Here is an 18,847-nt window from a genome sequence, read left to right on the forward strand (position 1 = left end):
GTGGCTGGTACGGCTCCCGCTGCTGGGACTTAGCCGTGGTTCCCACGCAGCCGTGTGCCTGGGAACCCGCCGATGGCAGCTCTCGTTCAAGTTGCGCAGCCCAGCGCCCCGCCCCCAGACGGCAAGTCAGTATCGCAGGCAGCGACCCAGGAGTTTGCATTTTACATTAGCACTCTAGGAAATCCTATTTGTTTTCAGGACCACGATTTGAGAAGTGCTGCTGTGTGCCCACAGCTAGGCATCTTCGGGTTCTGTCTCTTCCAGTGAGAGGCGGTGGTGGGTAGTGGAAAAGGCACGCCCCTGATTCGTTCTTGGAACTCCCTGGTGGTGAGACGGAGCTGCTTACTTGACCCCTCTAGGTGAGTAGCTCCGCACGGCCCCCTGGCAGCCTAGACTTTCTAAAGCAGATTTGGGGTCACGGTCTCAATTTTTACAGCAGCCCTTCTGGAGATCTGGGTACACAGCCTGCGTAGGAACCCCTGAACCAGACGACCTCTCAGTCTCTTCTGGCTGCAGCTGACCGCAGTTTCTCAGCCCTTGTTTTGATCTTAGGCCAGTGTTGGGCTGGCAGACGAGAAATAGAAGGTAGAAAGCGTGATAGCCCCGAGGCCTGAGATGACTTTTTCGGAGCCCTGTGTGCTAGTTTGTGGGTGTAAAATTGTTGTGTAGTTCAGAGGCAGTCTGCACTGAATTGTTCCTTTGTTTGTAACGATGACGTCTCCTTTCTCCTGAGCTAGTTGTTGTGGAACGTCAGGTAGAGGGGCACTGCGTGGCTTTTTGTAGCCTTTCAGATGCTCCTTATCTATCTTTCTGCTCAGCTGTTCCCTGGTCAGTTTGCTTCTGCTGTCAGGGTTTTTCTGAAGCCATCGTCCTTTGCAAAAGAGCACACATTCGTTTGGACAGTTCTTGAGCTTGGAACGCTCCACAAGTGGCATCTGGTGATCCCCTGGCAGGTGATGACGGCTGAACAGAGCATGGAGCCGCCTGTGACAGGTCAGCAAACAGTGCATCTTCTCTGGAACGTGGATGTGGCTTCCAAAATCCTTTTGCTAGCCTCTGCTTGAAAGAAGGCTGCTTTTGGGGGGAAAGACCGTAAGTTCTTGCTTGCATGTGCAGTGAAGAAAGGAAGGAGGAGTTAGTTTTAGAATTTGGATTTTTTAGAGCATGTCAGCTGGTGGAGGCTAGCACTTCATTCTCCGTTCTTCCATAGGTCCTTCTACCCAGCACCTCTACAGCACTTACTGATCCGTGTAGGCTTTTCTTTCCTTTTTCGGTGTGTTAAGGTATACATGAAATTTACCGTCTTAGCCGTTTTTAAGTGTGTAGTTCAGTAGCATCAAATACATTCACATTGTTGTACAAACATCACCACCATCAACTTCCAGAATTCGTTTCATCTTTCCAAACCGTGATTAGTGTAGCTTAACAGAATATGACTGCCTTACTTATTAGACTGTGAGTTCCCGGAAGACTCAAGTTCTTTCTTTTTAATTGAAGTATAGTTGATTTATAATACTGTGTTAATTTAGGGTGTGCAGCATAGTGATTTGTCTTTTTTTCAGATTATATTCCATTATAGGTTATTTCAAGATATTGGGTAAAATTTCCTGTGATATACAGTAAATCCTTGTTGCTTGTCTATTTTTTTTTTTTTTTTTTTGTGCGGTACGTGGGCCTCTCACTGCTGTGGCCTCTCCCGCTGCGGAGCACAGGCTCCGGACGCGCAGGCTCAGCGGCCACGGCTCACAGGCCCAGCCACTCCGCGGCATGTGGGATCCTCCTGGACCGGGGCACGAACCCGTGTCCCCTGCATTGGGAAGCGGACTCTCAACCACTGCGCCACCAGGGAAGCCCTGCTTGTCTATTTTGTGTATAGTAGTTTGTGTCTGTTAATCCCATACTCCTAATTTATCCCTCCCCCCTCCACCTTTCCCCTTTGGTAGCCATAAGTTTGTTTTCTATGTCTGTGAGTGTGTTTCTGTTTTGTATACAGATTCATTTGTATCATTTTTCAGATTCCACATACGAGTGATATCATAGTATTTATCTTTCTCTGACCTAGTTCACTAAGCATAATATTCTCTAGGTCCATCCACGTTACTGAAAATGGAATTTCGTTCTTTTTTACAGCTAAGTAGTATTCCGTTTTATACACACACACACACACACACACACACACACACACACACACATCACATCTTCTTAAGCCAGTCATCTGTTGATGGGCACTTGGGGTGCATCTGTAAGACAAGAGTTCTGTGTGATTAATTTCCACATTTATTCTGTCCTGTTGTAGGAACTCAGTTATGCTTGTGGGATGAAAGAATGAGTGAATGGAGTGATTGAACAGTTTCTCCTAGACTGTTGCTACTGGTCATTGTATCCTTTGTGACGCTCTATGACCTATAGTCCCAGTCTTCTATATGAGACTACAACTTAGTAGAGATATGTTCATATATTTTCATTCTGAGGTTACGTGCAGTATATAGCTGTGTACTTGGGGCACCTGTGAGCCAGTAGGAAACAGGTCTTTTGGATTAATATTCTGGACTTTCTGACTTTGAAGATTAAAAAAGATTTCAGTCAAGAACTGAATATCCTGGTCTCTTGTGAAATTCAAGATGCACGCGCAAGTTTTGTGCCGTATTATTCCTGTGACTTTATTGGGTCGTTGGATCTGCTAATTGTCAGTCCCTGGGGGCACGCATTTAATTAAATTCTGGCTCCAAGCTAATATATGTCAGGAGTTCCTTGTCTTGTTCTTTCCCTCCAGAAGCTACCCTAGGGCTGCCCTTCCTTTCACATGTCCCTTACCGACCCCTCTCTTCAGTCAGAAAACTTTGGTATCGGATTTTAGCGTGTCCTGATCATCGGTGAAATGGGGAGTCTGAGAAGTCCATCAGCGCATCTCACAGGGTTTTGGTGCTGGAGAGGATCTTAGAGGTAACCCAGACTCATCTCCTCCTTTGATGGAGGAAGAATCTTAGTGACCTGGTTGGGCTCAGGTGGTGTTATGGTAGGGTCAGGGCTAGAAGCTAGATTTCCTGATACTTTTCAGCTCTAGAACGTTAAATTATTTAATATGTGCTGCAATTGCTCTTTCAAGACAGTCACTTTTTTGGTTGAACATAGATGTCAACAGGGCTGTCTGGATGCATTGGTGGGGAGGGTGCCCACCTCTGTCACATGATTTTCGGTTGCCACACGCGTCGCTCCCTCATACATTGCATTGTTTTCAAAATGTCTCAGATTCTGAACACAACAGCCAGGACTTTGAATTGAGGGTTTGAGCCTAGGAGACTCATGTTACAGCATATGCGTTGCCTGGTAGGGAACTATGTAGTATCCATTAGTGTATTTACTAAGGATTAGCTCGCTGTCACCTGGCAGACTGTATAATCTTGGTATTATGAGCCATAAGATTAATTTTTTGTTTTAGTTCTATGACTTTAATTTTTTCCTTTTAGAGTTGCATCTCTGTTTTTAAATTGAAGTAGAGTTGATTTACAACGCTGTGCTTGTTTCAGGTGCCAGCACAGTGATTCAGTTATGTATACATATATATCCATTTTTGCAGATTCTTTTCCATTATAGGCTATGACAAAATATTGAATATATTTCCCTGTGCTATATAGTAGGTCCTTGTTGTTTATCTATTTTCTATATAGTAGTGTGTATCTGTTAATCATGAACTCCTAATTTATCCCCCCCATTTTCCCCTTTGGTAACAATAAGTTTACTTTCTATGTCTGTGAATCTGTAAGAAGATTACTTTTTAAAAGAACTTTTTGTTTGAGTAGGTTCACAGAAAGTACAGGGATGTCCTGGACACCCTTTGTGCAGTGGATCCAATTATTTTATCTTATTATTGTACAACCTCAAAGGCAGCAACTTGATACTCATGTGATGTGTGTGTAGTCCTGTATGATGCTTCCTTGTCAGTGACACAGAGGAGATCTGTAACTCACTGGACTCCAACTGCTGGCGGCAGCACACTGGGTACCAAGGTGGAGCCTGAAATGAGTACTGAGGCGCTGGGTGGAGTAAGAAAAGGAGAAATGAGCAGCACATAGAATTAGTTTGCCTCAAGGGTGCCTTTCCCATTCAGTACAAAGCTATAGCTACACTTCTGCTTTTTCCTCTTGCTTGAATTTGGTGCCTAAGAAAGCTGGTCATGTTGCATGTCTTTGAAGACCTCAACTCTTTGCCCTTTCAGTAGCAACAGAGAGGGTTAAATGAGCGATTTTTGTTTGTTTTTAAAGAGAGCATGCTTCTCGTTCGTACTTTTCTACTAAGGAAACCAGTTTGTCCCTTGTACAGCATAATGTATTTGGTGCTGCAGATGGTGAAACTTCTTAGGGTGTGAATGTGCTTGTGGCATAGGATGCCTGCACCAGGCTCCTTCCGCCTGGAGCCCTGTGTCACAGACAATATAGTCTGTGTCTTGGTTGTTGGTTAGATCCATTCTTCCCAAGTCCTCTCACTATGAGTAATTATCGGGTACAGAACAACTTCAGCTCTTTGGATGTTTAGCTCCAGTCTTGATGGGTACCAGAATATTTGTGATTCTTTCTAATGAGGGAAGGGATTCAGGAAAATGCTATCTTCTGGGGAGATTCTGGTTTCTCCATCCTCACTCTCAGTAGATAATCTCCCTTTCTACTTTGTAAAGAAAACACATGTCATCAGATAGGAGTTTCTTTAAATTTCTCTGCCACATTTACAGATCTATCTTGTCTGCACCCATCTCATGCTTATCCTTTTCTTTTACAGAAAAGATATAATTCTTCATATCTAAGACCAAACCCTTGATCTCTTCACGGGCTTTTTTATCCTGCTTTCTCAAAAACCTTACAGTCTCCCAAAGACCACGCTGGAAACCTCAAAATCTCAAAAGATATACTGAAGCATATTAAAAAAATTTGAGTTTATTTGAGGAGAAATCGATTGGAATTGGCAGTGCCAGACTGGAAGTGGTTGGAGAGTCCCCTCAGACAAGAGGTGGAGAGACTTTATAGAGAAAAGGTGGAAGCAAAGAAAGGACATCATAGATCGACCATAGCTTAAAGCCTAGGTGACTGTTTCTGACTGGTTGTCCTTAGCATTTTGATTTCATAACCGTGAGGCATCCACAGGCTTAGATCCTGGTTTGTTTACGTAGGGCACCCACAGCATGAGAGCCCCATCAGTCCAATGGCCTCCTTACTTAATTAACTTAAACCATGGGTCACTTGACAAATGGCTGTACCTCCGCAGGATAGTATGAAGGTTATTTCAGTTTCTTGCAGGAGATGCTGTACAATAACTGAGGCTAATGTGATGAGCCTCCGGTATCAGAACCAGCCCGGGGACAAAATTCAATGCGTTCATTCATTAATACATACATTCATTCAACAAACCTTGAAAGCATGTTGAATTAGGTGCTGTGCCCCCAGTGACTTCATAGTCTGTTTCCGGTGATGGGCACAAAGCAGATAATTGTAGTATACTGTGTTAAGTAAAGTGATAGAGTGATACACAGGGTATTATGGGAGAGAAGGGGCTCTAACCCAGCACGGGGAGAGGCGATCAAGAAAAGGTCCCTGGTGGAGGCTGAACCCAGATAAAGGAGTCCAGGATGTTCTGTAGAACATTCAGGTGGAGGTGTCCCGAAGGTGGATTTGAGTCTGAATCTGCAGCTTGAGGGATGGCCAGAGATAAAGGTTTAGGAGTGTTTAGCGTGGAGATGACAGTTAACACCATGAGCGTTGATGAGCTCACTTATCAAGAGCATTGGGTTCAGGATGCGAAGGGCCAACATTTCAAGATCAGAAAAGAAAGGACCGTTAACGCAACAAGTCAGAAAGATAAGAGTACCAGGAGAACAGAAGATGTGACAGTGTTTACAGACTGAATGAAGGGGAGGAGACTAACCAGAGAGATGGAAAATCCAGGAATTGTCAGGGATGACTGGTAATGTAGGAGGCAGGAAGGGAGAATTTTATTTCAAATGTAAACTAATGTAACTACTTGTTTGTTAAATAATTGCCTAAAAGTTGGTTTCAAGGCTGTTGAAAGGAGGCCCAAACAAATTAGTTGATTTTCCACGTTTGCCAAAGCTAGCACTTTTTATTCAGTCTAGTACATGTTATTTGAGAACTTTTTTGGTATCAGGCAGTCTGTTAGGTTGGCAACTCAAGGGATAAACTATGAAGGATAAAACCGCGGTGTAACATGGACCTGGCTCTCAAAGAACTTGCAGCAAGATAAGCCATGTACCTAAATATTCAGGATACAGGGTGAAAAGTGACAAAGAAAGGAGGACGAAAGTGCATGGAGGCATAGAGATTACTTTTAAATTGGGGATCCAGAGAAGCAGTAATATTTGAGCCAAGTCTTGGAAGATGGGCAGAGGTGGAAGTGTGTGTAAGTCAAGTATAGGGGAGAGTGAGAGAAGGAGCACAGTGCATGACACTCCAGGGCACTGTCAGCCTTGCAGGTTTGCACCGGACTGTGTCTGCTCCCTCTCTAGACTGAACTTCTGATGCTGAGAACTGTAATTAACCTTTGCAGAGCCTCATGTGTTGTTTTACATGTAGTACTCACTTGGTGTTTGCTATATGAACTTAACTTGAGGAACAGACATCATCGTTGTTAAATTGCTTATTCCACAGCCTTACCTGTGCTTTACCTCACTTGTAAAGCAAAAAAGTAATTTAAAGACTAGAATTCTTTTTTTAATATTTATTTTATTTTTATGTATTTATTCAGTGGGTTGCGTCGGGTCTTAGTTGCGGCATCTTTTTGTTGTCATGCGTGGGCTCCAGAGCACGCAGGCTCAGTAGTTGTGGTGCATGGGCTTACTTGCACTGTGGCATGTGGGATCTTAGCTCCCCGACCAGGGATTGAACCTGCGTCCCCTGCATTGGAAGGCAGATTCTTAACCACTGGACCACCAGGGAAGTCCCACGACTAGAATTCTTATGTTATCAGTAAAACAGGTATTAAAGGTAGATTGCCTTCTTGATTTAATTTTTGAGGGTGACAAATCAGAACTTATAAATGAATCAAAGACATGTAATTTATAACATTCCTTTATATGACATGAAAACACTTTAAGATAGAAGTGACAAATGTGGAGATTCTTAAAGACTGATCAACACAGTTTCTTTGGGATCTACTTTATTTATTTTATTTTTTATTTTTATAATTATTATTTATTTACTTGGTTGCACCGGGTCTTAGTTGTGGCAGGTGGGCTCCTTAGTTGTGGCATTCATGTGGGATCTAGTTCCCTGACCAGGGATCGAACCCGGGCCACCAGGGAAGTCCCAAGGAGGCGCTTGATGGTTTGGGCCAATACTTTGGGAACTACTTTAAATGCCAACACTGAAGCCAGGTTTTAGACAATTATTTTGTTGGCATATAAGTAGTTATATTTGTCTTATACTTTGAAATGAACTGTATCCTTCTTTTAGGATTAAAAAATAGTTTGCTGGTGTACAGTTTATTTATTAAAATTTTATTTACTTTTTATTGAGGTATAGTTGATTTATACTATCATGTTAGTTTAGGTGATGTACAGTTACTTTAGGTTAAACAAATATGATTTTTTTAAAAAAGCCAGTATCTTGTAGCTGCATCTGTGTATTTGCTTTGATAAACTTAGGGAATCAGAATTGGAATACACATTTCATTGGTGGAATTTCTTAGCTATCTTGAAGTGGTTCTATTTAATGTGTTACGTATGATTAGGAATGGAGAATTAGAAATATGAGGAGTTGGAGAAAAAAAGATATTCTAGGCCACACGTTTTCTTGTTGACACTGGAAAAGCAAATAATTAACAGTATCTGTTAAAATAGGGTAGAGTGGGCTTCCCTGGTGGCGCACTGGTTGAGAGTCCGCCTGCCAATGTGGGGGGCGCGGGTTCGTGCCCCGGTCCGGGAGGATCCCACATGCCGCAGAGCGGCTGGGCCCGTGAGCCATGGCCGCTGAGCCTGCGCGTCCGGAGCCTGTGCTCCGCGACGGGAGAGGCCACGACAGTGAGAGGCCCGCGTACTACAAAAAAAAAAAAAAAAAAAAAAAAATAGGGTAAAGCGTACTGATTTAAGGGTTACAGTAGAAAATACTTCAAGGAATTAGGAAGATAAAGGGTGTTGGTCCATGATGATTTTGCATTCTTGACTATTTTATATATTCTTCATTGGTTTGCTTTGATAGGGATAGACAAACCAAATTTGAAGTCATTTCCTGTTAGTTTGACATGTGCTCCCCTTGCTTGATAAATTCCTAAATTATCTAATTTAATCTTGTTCTCATTTCACAAATGAGGGAAGTCAGGTTAAGCGGTTTGTTTCAATGACCTGCAGTGAATTAAAGAGACAGGTCACCTTGTTATGTTAGTGGATTGTTAAGAAAAACTCGTGAAATTCACAGACTGCATGTTGCAGATAACTGAAAATAAACTTCTACAAAGTTAAAATAAATTGTGTCGTTCGTTAAATAATTATAAATGTAATTAAAAATGTTTTCTAAATGTTTTTGTGAGGTAAACAAGCAAGCAAAGTAATTAAATAAGAACTCATATACTTTCTTGTCTTTTTCTTCTTCTTCCCAATAGGACCAGACATATTATCAGTCATTTCAGGTTTCAGAATATGGTAAGAGTTCTTCAACTTATTTTGATGGAAAACACATTTATTACTTTCCACAGAGATAGATAAGAGAAATTTCTAAGAGATGTATTATTTAAAGTAAAAATCCCAGTGGATTTTTACCAGGTAAAATCCTAGTATTTCCTATAGGTCTGAGCATTTTTCTTTATAAAGAGTAAAGTAGGAATAAGATTGGCCGTAGTCCCATTATCCTGCTCTTTGTATGTATAGTTATTCTGTTTTTCTACTTTGTTGTGATCATAACATATTTAAAATTTTGTACGGTGTTTTCTTTTAAAGCGTAACCACAGTCATTTCCCATATCTTTCACTTGGTCAGCACTGGTGAAGACAGGGTTTAACTTGGGTAAATCCTCTTCCTGCAGGTGCCCCATTTGTAATATCGCATTTGGAAACACGTAGATGTAAGCAACGTGCGACCCAAGTGTTTTGTTGGTGGATGGAGAGGAAGGAAACCGGAGAGTGAAGGCATAGGACCCCACAATTAGTTGTACTTTGAACAGCTGTTTTGAGGTTGCACACAAGCTTCTTCATCTGATTTGTGTTACTTTTTGAGATTGTGTCTCATTCAGGCAGTAGAAATTCTGGAAAGTCGTTTGCTTGCCCCTTTGTGGCTCTGGTCCATGAATCCCATACAGCACTGTCACAGCTCAGCCTCATGATCACCTAGAACGGGGAGCAGCAAAGCTTTTTCCTGTTAATTGCCAGATAGTAAAACTTTATGCTCTGTGGGCCACACGGCTCTGTCTTAACTACTGACCTTTGCGGTTGTAGCACGAAGCAACCATAGACAGTATGTAAGTGAAAGTGGTTGTGATCCAATGCAGTTTTATTTATGGACGTGGAAATTTGGATTTCATATAATTTTCCCATGTCGTGAAACAGTCTTCTTTTGATTGTTTCCAACCAATTGGAAATGCAAAACCCGTTCTTAGCTCGTGCTGGTCATTGTTTACTGACTCCCGATCTGGAGCTGTGTTGTCCGGTTCAGGGGTCACTCACCATGTTGGCTGCTGAACGCTTGAAACGTGGCTGGTCTAAATGGAGATGTGCTCTAAGCATGTAGAATGCCAAATTTTGAAGACGGTATAAAAAAAGAAAGAAAAATAGCTCATTAATAATAATTATTTATATTGATTACATATTGAAATGATAATCTTTTAGATATATGGCTTTAGGTAAAAATACTACAAAAATTAATCTCACCTGCTTCTTTTTCCTTTTTAAATGTGGCTACTAGAAATTTCAAACTACACCATGTGGCTCAGATCTTGTTTCTTTTGGACAGCCCCGATCTAGAGGAATACATCAGAGGTGGCCGAGGCTTCTATAGGCTGTTTTTGTTTCATGCAGAGGCGGTGCTGGGTGGCTGTATGTTGCTGAAGGGGGTATGTAGTGGAGGGGCAATTGATTGCCAACCTGTGATGTTTGAGGAGGGGACATTTTAATTTCCTTGGTCTAAGAAAATTCTACCTCTGAGTGGCCAGGACCTTGGAGGAGGGTCAGAGTCCTGGAGTGGTCTCGGGCCTCAGAGCATCTTGGCACTCCAAGGGTCTTTCGCCTGGAGCTGGAGGTCTGTCCTGTTCTGCTGACTTATTGGTCGTCTTGATTCTTCTCTTGCGTCAATTGAATGGTGAGATGCGCTGTTATGAGATGGATCTATTTCATGGGTCAGCGAAGTTAGAGAAGAGGAATATTTCTATAGATTGGAAGGAAATGAAATTTTTTTTTACTCCAGTGAGGTGCTTTATATTAAATAATATTACTATTTATAAAATATTTCATAGCCTCATTGTATAAAGCCAACCAAAGTAGGGGTTTCTAATTTTAGGGTTACCTTCAGGAACCAGTACCTGTTGCACAAGAAAAACATCATTACTTTGTAGCCCTATCTTAGTTATTAACTAGAAATCCTAGGACACAACTTCGTAGTAATCCATCGCGTTAGACTGTCACCACATTTACCTTTGATGGTCTCAAAGGACGTGGATTCTCTGTGACTGCATGTGTGTCACCCTGAAGAAAAAGGAGAGTCTTAGGGTCTCGGGATGTGCTTTTCGTAACCAAATTGGAAAAAAGTCCTAGGGAAGGGGCTGCTCAGAAGTAGCTATTTACCGAGTGATATGGAAGTATTTTAACAAGCAGTAAGTGCACACTGGTGGGTGACAGGTGAGTGAAAACCCTGGCCTGCTAGCACTCAGATGGCTTTGCATGTGGATACAGTTTAGATTCTACCGGTGGGAGGTTTCACAGGCCCGAGTGTCCATAGCAATTCCCCCGTCCCCATCGCTGTCCAGTTACCAGCCTTGTAGGGCTTCTGATTTTGAGTGGAATGAAGTACTTTTATCTCTGTGTTAATGTGTACTCAGAGCCGAGCGAATCTAAGTGCAAATGATACCATTTATCAACTCCTTTAGAGCAGTTCTGTTCTCTAGTTTGTTAAGTTGTAAAATGAGAGGTAAGTGGATTGTTTAAAATATCCTTGCTTTTCTTTTCCAGTATTACCAAAATTTGAAGTCACTTTGCAGACACCATTATACTGTTCTTTAAATTCTGTGAGTTTAAATGGTACCGTCACAGCAAAGTAAGTATCATATTGCTTTCTATGACCTTAAACTGTTCTGAAACTGTATGACAAAGAGCTCATTATATACTCCAGAACATTAGCACAATGTGTTGCTTATTAAAATACCCCAATGGGCAGGAAACAAATGTTTATAATAAATAATTAAGCACGGAACATGTCTGCCCAGGTCTCTGCACCCATGTCTCTGCTTCCAGGCTGATCCAGTCCTAAAATATTCCCCACAGGCTAGTGTCTTTCTAAGGCTAGTCAAGGGATTTACCTGATACATGTGCCAGATTGAAGAAAAGCTTTATTTAGTCCTCATTCAGCTGTCTCTAATGGAGGTTGAGACTTGGGGGAGGGCTTTGGTTGCCTTATTGCAATTCACAGATGAGTCAGTGATCCACCTTCATCATCCGTTTCAGCATTTGGACACAGGGGACTTCCAGCCCCGCCCCGTGTAACTGCCGTCTAGTGGCTTTCATGATTTTGATCCAATGGCTCGAGCATCACAGCATTTTGTTTTGCTGAGGCAAAAAGCGTCTTCAGAGTCCCAGACCACTGGCTCTCAAACGTACAGGCTGGGAGTGCCCTCAAGTAATTCCAGGACCGATTTCTTGTAGCATTTTAAATTTTTAAAAAAATATTTTGTCCCTCCCCATCCCCCGGGGTTTGCGAGGACTTGGATGTGGTGACACCTGTGACGCACGTCCCTCCTTGGCCGGGACCTGTCAGTGGGTTGGAGTTGGCCTGGAGTAGGCCTCCTCAGGAGAGCAGCCTGCGGCTGGGTGCTGACTTAATCCTCTAAGGGGACAGGACGTGATGGAGCATCGCGGTGCCCTTTCCCTGCTCAGCTGTCCCTCCTTGGTGTCACTTGCGCCTCTTCCAACCAGAGAATGTCTTGCTGTGGGCCCCAGTAAACCTCAGCACACTCCCCGTGACCTCCGCAGCCCTTATGGAGAGGTGCTTGCCTTTCCTTCCCCAGGATGGGTGTGTCTTGTAGCATTTATTTTTTAAAATCTATTTATTTATTTTTTTTTGTGGTACGCGGGCCTCTGACTGTCGTGGCCTCTCCCGTCGCGGAGCACAGGCTCCGGACGCGCAGGCTCAGCGGCCATAGCACACGGGCCCAGCCGCTCCGCGGCATGTGGGATCCTCCCGGCCCGGGGCACGAACCCGTGTCCCCTGCATCGGCAGGCGGCCTCTCAACCACTGCGCCACCAGGGAAGCCCTGTAGCATTTATTTTTGATGTGTCAATATCTGTACTTTGGTTTGTGAAATGTATTTAGCTTCAGAATTTATTTGTAATAGCTGGTAAACACTGGACCCCATCTCACCACTCATCGCAATATTCCTCTCCTGGTGAGGGTTTGTGGCAGTGGCGGTCGATGGGCAGTGAGTCCACGCACCAAAACGTCTGAGGACTCCTGCTTTAGATTCTTTTGGCAAACAAATCATGTGACACCCATGTGACATAAAGGCAAAAATGTGTCTACCATTTGTACACCAAGTTAGTTCAGCTTACAATGTGAATTTGAGTTCTGTGGCTGAATTTATGGTTTGGAAAAGACATAAATGCCCGCTTTGTCATAATTATTTTCCTGCCCTTGATCTTAGCTGAAGGTCAAGCATTCTGTCTGCGTTTTATTTTGAGGTCTTTGACTAACGCTTATAAAACTTAGTGACTTCAAATCCGCATAAACCATCAATGTCCACATGGATTAGGTTGAAAGTGGATACCTTCTTTTTTCTGTTTTTAGTTTTCAGGGGTGTGCCAGGGATTTAGCACAATCAGTTAAAACAGTGGTTCTTAAACTCTGGTAACTCTCTAGGAAATTTATTGTCCATTTTCAGGGGGTGTGGATCCCCTGAAGCAACAACATTGACAGCCTCTTCCCACCAACCCGGCAGTTTCATCCTGATTCTCATTTGTGGAGCCCCTTTGAGATGCTAATGGCTGAGGATGACATGGCAATTGTGACGGTCCCCAGGCAGTTCTTTAGGGCTCAACAGGTTGTGTTCTCATCATTTTCTTTAGTATGTGTATCAGTCGAGCTATAGCCAGAGAAGTAGAAGCAGCAGGAGGCATATATTAAGAGATTTACTGCAAGGAGTTGGCTTATTTGACTGGGGGGACTAACTAGGGAAATCCAAAATCTGTTAGGCAGGTTGTCAGGAAGGGCAGCTAGAGCTCTCAGGTACGGGCTGACGTTTCTGTTCACAGGCAGAATTTCTTCCTCTTTAGGGAATTCTCAGCTCTGCATTAAGGCTTTTCAACTGATTAGATCAGGCTGATCAGATGATCTAGGATAATCTCCTCTACTTAAAATCAACCGACTATAGACTTTAATCACGCCTATGAAATACCTTCACCTTGACACCTAGAGTGTTTGATTAAGTGACTGGGGACGTTAGCCTAGACACATCAGAAAGCCCATCTTAGCGTTTGGTTTGTCTGTTCTAGGTAGTGAGACAATTGTTGCCAATTAAAGTTCTCAGACATGGCTAGTTCTCATAGTACGGGCACACCTTGGAGATTGTGGGTTCAGTCCCAGGCCACCGCCATAAAGAAAATATTGCAGTAAAGAGAGTCACGTGAAGTTTTTTCGGTTTCCCGATGTGTATAGAAGTTATTTTATTCTAGATTGTAGTCTATTAAGTGTGCAATAGTAAGGCCGAATCCGGCCTCTGGGCCCCGACACCGAATTAATTCTCGGAGACAGAGTTATGGGTGAAGTAAAAAAGGATAGCTTTATTCCTTTGCCAGGCAAAGGGGGTCACAGTGGGCCCTCAGAACTGTGTGTCCGAACCCAGGGGCGTTGGTGAGGAGTTTTATAGTCAAGGGGCGGGGTTGCTGAAAAGGACCAGGGGGCATGCAGGGCTTGCCTTCCTTCAATGCAGGGATCATCTGGCATCAGGTGATGATGGACGAACCGTGACCTTCTCTGGAATGAAGCGTGCTTCATCGAGGACTTAACATCTTCCATTTGCTGGGGGTTTGAGTTCTGCAGAAGAGCTCAAAGATACTGTTATGTGTATCCTTTGCTGGGGAACCAGGACCCTGCCCCAAGGCTGCACTACTGTTTCCTGACCGCTCCTCCCTTGTCTCTGCATCCCCTCCCTTCCCTGATTAGCGACTGTTTGAACCTGTCCTTTGGAACTCAGTGAAGGCAACACAGAAAGGCTTTTGTGCCCAGGAATCCCACAGGGTCCTGCTCGGCTTCAATAGCGTTATGTCTAAAAAAACCAATGTACCTACAATGATTAGAAAATACTTTATTCCTAAAAAAGGCTCACCACCATCTGAGCCTTTAGTGAACTGTAATTTTTTTTGCAATAGTAAACTCAAAGATTGCTGATCACAGATCACCACAGCAAATATAATAGTAATGAAAAAACTTGAAATATTGTGAGAATTACCAAAATGGGTTACAGAGACATGAAGTGAGCAAATGCTCTTGGAAAAAGGGCATCAATAGACTTGCTCATTGCAAGATTGCCACAAACCTTCAATTTGTAAAAAACACAGTATCTGTGTGTTTACTGTGCAAAGCACAATAAAACGAGGTCTGCCTGTAGTCCGTTCCGAGTATTTCCTTCCTATTAAATCTTCTTCCTTCAGGTTTCAGTTGCCTAGGGATGATGTCTGCTTTGGGAGCAAAGTAAGGCGGTTCTGTCCCAGGGCAGCGCAGATCTTGTGTGTGAATTCAGATGAGCAGAACCCGACAGGGCCGAGGCCCTTTCCCCAGAGGCCTCCTCCACCCCAGCGTTCATGAGTTCTGGGCCTATCAGTGCATTTCAGGAGGGTCTTTTTTTTTTTTTGCGGTACGCGGGCCTCTCACCGGTGTGGCCTCTCCCATTGCGGAGCACAGGCTCCGGACGCGCAGGCGCAGCGGCCATGGCTCACGGGCCCAGCCGCTCCGCGGCATGTGGGATCCTCCCGGACCGGGGCACGAACCCGTGTCCCCTGCATCGGCAGGCGGACTCTCAACCACTGCGCCACCAGGGAAGTCCCAGGAGGGTCTTTTTTTATTCAGATTGTGGATATAATTTACAACTTTGCAACAGATTCAGGAAATCTTTTGACTAGCAAGGTCTTTTATCAGTCTCTAAAGATCTGTAGAGACCTATTCTATAAATACCGTGTCCTGGAAAAGATAGAAGTGATGATGGTGAGGGTCTGTCTGTGTCTCTCCTCCCTTCAGGCTGATCCTTCCAGTTGGGCCTTGGATTCACTCTTCTGTCGGGAGAATCCCAGGCCCACTTCCCCTCTCACCTGGGTCTTGATTTCTTCCATTTGGTATCTTTAACCTTTTGCTGTTTATCTCTGCATTCAAACGTTTCTGTCATTAAAGGAAACGAGCCCTCCCTGACCTTCATGCCTCCTCCTAGCTGCTGCCCTGTCTCTCACCTCTTTGAAGAGCTGGAGCTGCCTTGAAACACTTCTTCACATCCTGTTCGTTCTTTAGCCCCCTGCGTTCTTCTTTCTCGCTCACCGTGATATGGAAACTGCTTTCACCACGGCACAAAGACCTCCTTCTTGCGTCACCTTGTGTGTACTTTCTTAGGCTTTTACAACTTTTTTCTCCCTTTGCAGCATCGGACATTGCTGTCCTCTCCCATTTCCTTTCTGGTTTTTCTCCTTTCCCTTAGTCTGCTCCTTTGAGACTCTTTGCAGACAACTCTCTTCTGATCACATTGTAAACGTTCTTGCTCCTTAGAGTTCCATCTTTGGCTCTCTTTTCTCTTTTTACACATTTACTCGGAGTTTTCTTCTCCATGGCCAGGGCTTCTGCTGTTTATAATTTGATGAAACCTAAATCCGTATCGCCAGCCCACATTTCTAGCTTGACAGTCAGATCTCCATGTCTCGCTGCCCACTGGATATCCCACAGATATTTTAATCAGTCGTCTTCCCCAAACCTGGTTCTCTGCATCCCTCTCTTGGGTGGACTGCAGCACCCTCTCTTTAGCTGAAGTCAGCTGTGCTTGTCTGACTCCCTCAATCCCCATAGCCGGTCAACCTCCAGTGCTGTTGGGTCTCTCTCCTTAATATCTCTCAAATAATCCATCTACCTTTCTCCACCGCCACCTCCTTGATTCAGGAATGTCACCTCTTCAGCTACGGTTGTAGTTTCTTAAAACTTTTTCCTGCCTCTATTTTTACCACATCCAATCTTCCCTCTACTTTGGATCCAGACGTCTTGTTGTTTCCTCTTCTTGTTGGCCTTCTCCGCCTTCTCTCTTTCTTCACCTCATCCTAACCGCCCCCCCCCACACCCCCTTCTGCCTTCTTCTTTCAGACCATTGCCTTGAGGGTGAAGTTCAAAATTGTTAGTGTATCTTACAGAGTTCTTTTCTAGCTTCATGTCTTTTGAAACACCTCACCCAGCCCCTCATCTACCCTCCCAAAGTCTCCTCCCAGATCTTACCTGTGCTTCCAAGAATGCAGAATGCTTTTTCTGATGAAGAGACCTTTACATAGGCAATTTCAAGGCGTGGCTGCTTGCCCCTAACCCTCTATCCTTATAGCTCTCAAAGCACTAAAAACATGGCTATTCCACCCTTTTGAGGTTGTGTCTGTGTCGTGGTTACTACCGCACCTGGGTGCCTAGCACAGTGCCAGTCATGGAGTGGGCTTCCAAAAAATGCTTATTGAAAGAACAAATGGATAAGCAACGTAACTCCTAAGATTTCAGTTTCAAGCTGTGTGTAGCAAAGCAGAGTCCTCCATACACAATCAAATTAAGGTGTATGGGCAATAGTTTTGGTCTTGTCATGGAATTGGGGGTAAAGAGTAGGACTTGAAATCCAGTTTTTCTTTGGGTGTACTTTGAGAGATGAATTCTGTTGTCTTATCACTTGGATGGTTGTTGTTAAGTTATAGATATGATTTTAAATATTTATTTGTATTAGCTATTATGGTCATCTCTGTGAGTAGATGATAACGATTTTGGTTACTTTTGCTAGTAGCCATCTGTCCCATGAAGGCCTAGTTAATGTGCAGAAGATTACTGGAAATTTCCTGGAGAACAAGGTTAACACGCTCATTTTAGTTTTGAAATCTTTAACTGAGATGAATAAAAATCTGCATTTGTTTATTAGCTTTGATGTGAACGTCTGCTCACTATTCCCACCTCATTAAAATAAATAAAATTCGCCACGGCGAATGCAATTTCAACTAACATTTAAAAATATTCAAAAGCTACAGTGTCTCCTGGGCATGCAGTTAATGGGCCAGTCCAGATTTCTAAGAATAAAAGATTTTCATAATCTTTTAAAAATCTTTTGATGGGAAACTGTCACTTCCAATTACGATCAGATTTTCTCTGGAGTCTCCAGAGGCTGGGTAAAGTGGGTATTATGAACTGTTTTTGAGGTATTGTAGTTAAAAGTCTTCTCATTTTGGAGACTTAATATCAAGGATCACCATTTATTAAGCACATTCCTAACTATGTTTTAGTTTTAGAAATTTGTAGTAAGAGTATGTTTTTAATATAATTCTTTTAAGTTAGGCCTCGTGTATTATTTTTCAGGTATACATATGGGAAGCCAGTGAAAGGAGACCTAACACTTACATTTTTACCTTTATCCTTTTGGGGCGTGAAGAAAAATATTACAAAAACATTTAAGGTAACTTTTGCAGATATCTTATAACTTGTAATGGGGAAAAACTGTAAGTGTACTTTCTCTAGAAATCAGATTTTATACTGAATTAACCAAAAGTTGAGCATAAGAAAATCAAGAGCTTTCTATCATTGAACAAATGAGAATTTACCCTTTTTTAAAAAAATGATTAAAGTAGAAATAGAACCATTGTATCGTTGTGACTTAGTTTGGGTTTTATTTCTAAAATTTGAAGTGCTAAAGTGAAGAATGACATTGAAACATTTTTTAACAAAACAGATAAATGGATCTGCAAACTTCTCTTTTAACGATGAAGAGATGAAAAAGGTAATGGATTTTTCGGATGGCCTTTCTGAACACATGAATCTGTCTTCTCCTGGGCCGGTAGAAATTTTAGCCACAGTGACAGAATCACTTACAGGTTTGTAGACTTTGAAGTGAAGGTAAAGCTATTTCTGTTGCGCTGCTCTGTCATCTCTTATTATAATCGGTACGTTCATTTGAGGGCACTGTTGCCTAAGGATGCTAGTTAATGCTGAGATTGTCATGACTATTAGTCTAACTTGCAGAATGTTTTCGTAATGAAGGGGAACCTTATTTTCTTTGAAAGGATGTACCTCAACCACCTGTGATAGGTATTTATAATTTTTTCCATCTCTATTTTTTTTTTCAAACTGAAAACTACATGGAAGGCCTACCTTTTCAGCTGACTAACCATCCTCCTTTTTTTTTTTTTTAAAATAACATCTTCTGAAATCTCACCTGCTCCTAGACAGTTTTCTCTTTTAATAATAAAATAAAGGTTAATTACTTGGATCTTTCGGTTGCTACTTTTTAATGGCTTTCACCAGTCCCCGAAAGTGCAAAAAGACTATTGTGTCAGTGGCCTGATCTCTGGTGCACATGTCGTTGATTGGGGGACACTAATGGTGCTCAGAAGGGATCCACAGAGGACATGTACGGTCCTCTTTGTGGCCAAGCCAAAGAGCCTTCTGTGT

The 18,847-nt window shown here is 42.9% G+C and overlaps 1 protein-coding gene across 4 annotated transcripts in view; it reads left to right on the forward strand.

Moving 5' to 3' along the window:
• The window catches only part of CD109 (CD109 molecule), a 150,670-nt gene that overhangs the window by 68,603 nt on the left and 63,220 nt on the right, over positions 1 to 18,847 (forward strand). For all 4 annotated transcript variants that reach the window (XM_079939828.1, XM_079939829.1, XM_079939827.1 and 1 more), the window contains 4 exons: positions 8,602 to 8,641; positions 11,155 to 11,239; positions 17,759 to 17,855; positions 18,129 to 18,270. In XM_079939828.1, the coding sequence (XP_079795954.1) occupies positions 8,602 to 8,641; positions 11,155 to 11,239; positions 17,759 to 17,855; positions 18,129 to 18,270 (364 nt within the window). The remainder of the gene's footprint in view (positions 1 to 8,601; positions 8,642 to 11,154; positions 11,240 to 17,758; positions 17,856 to 18,128; positions 18,271 to 18,847) is intronic.

The sequence above is a fragment of the Stenella coeruleoalba genome, assembly GCF_951394435.1.
Source record: "Stenella coeruleoalba genome assembly, chromosome: 12".
Taxonomy (NCBI): domain Eukaryota; kingdom Metazoa; phylum Chordata; class Mammalia; order Artiodactyla; family Delphinidae; genus Stenella; species Stenella coeruleoalba.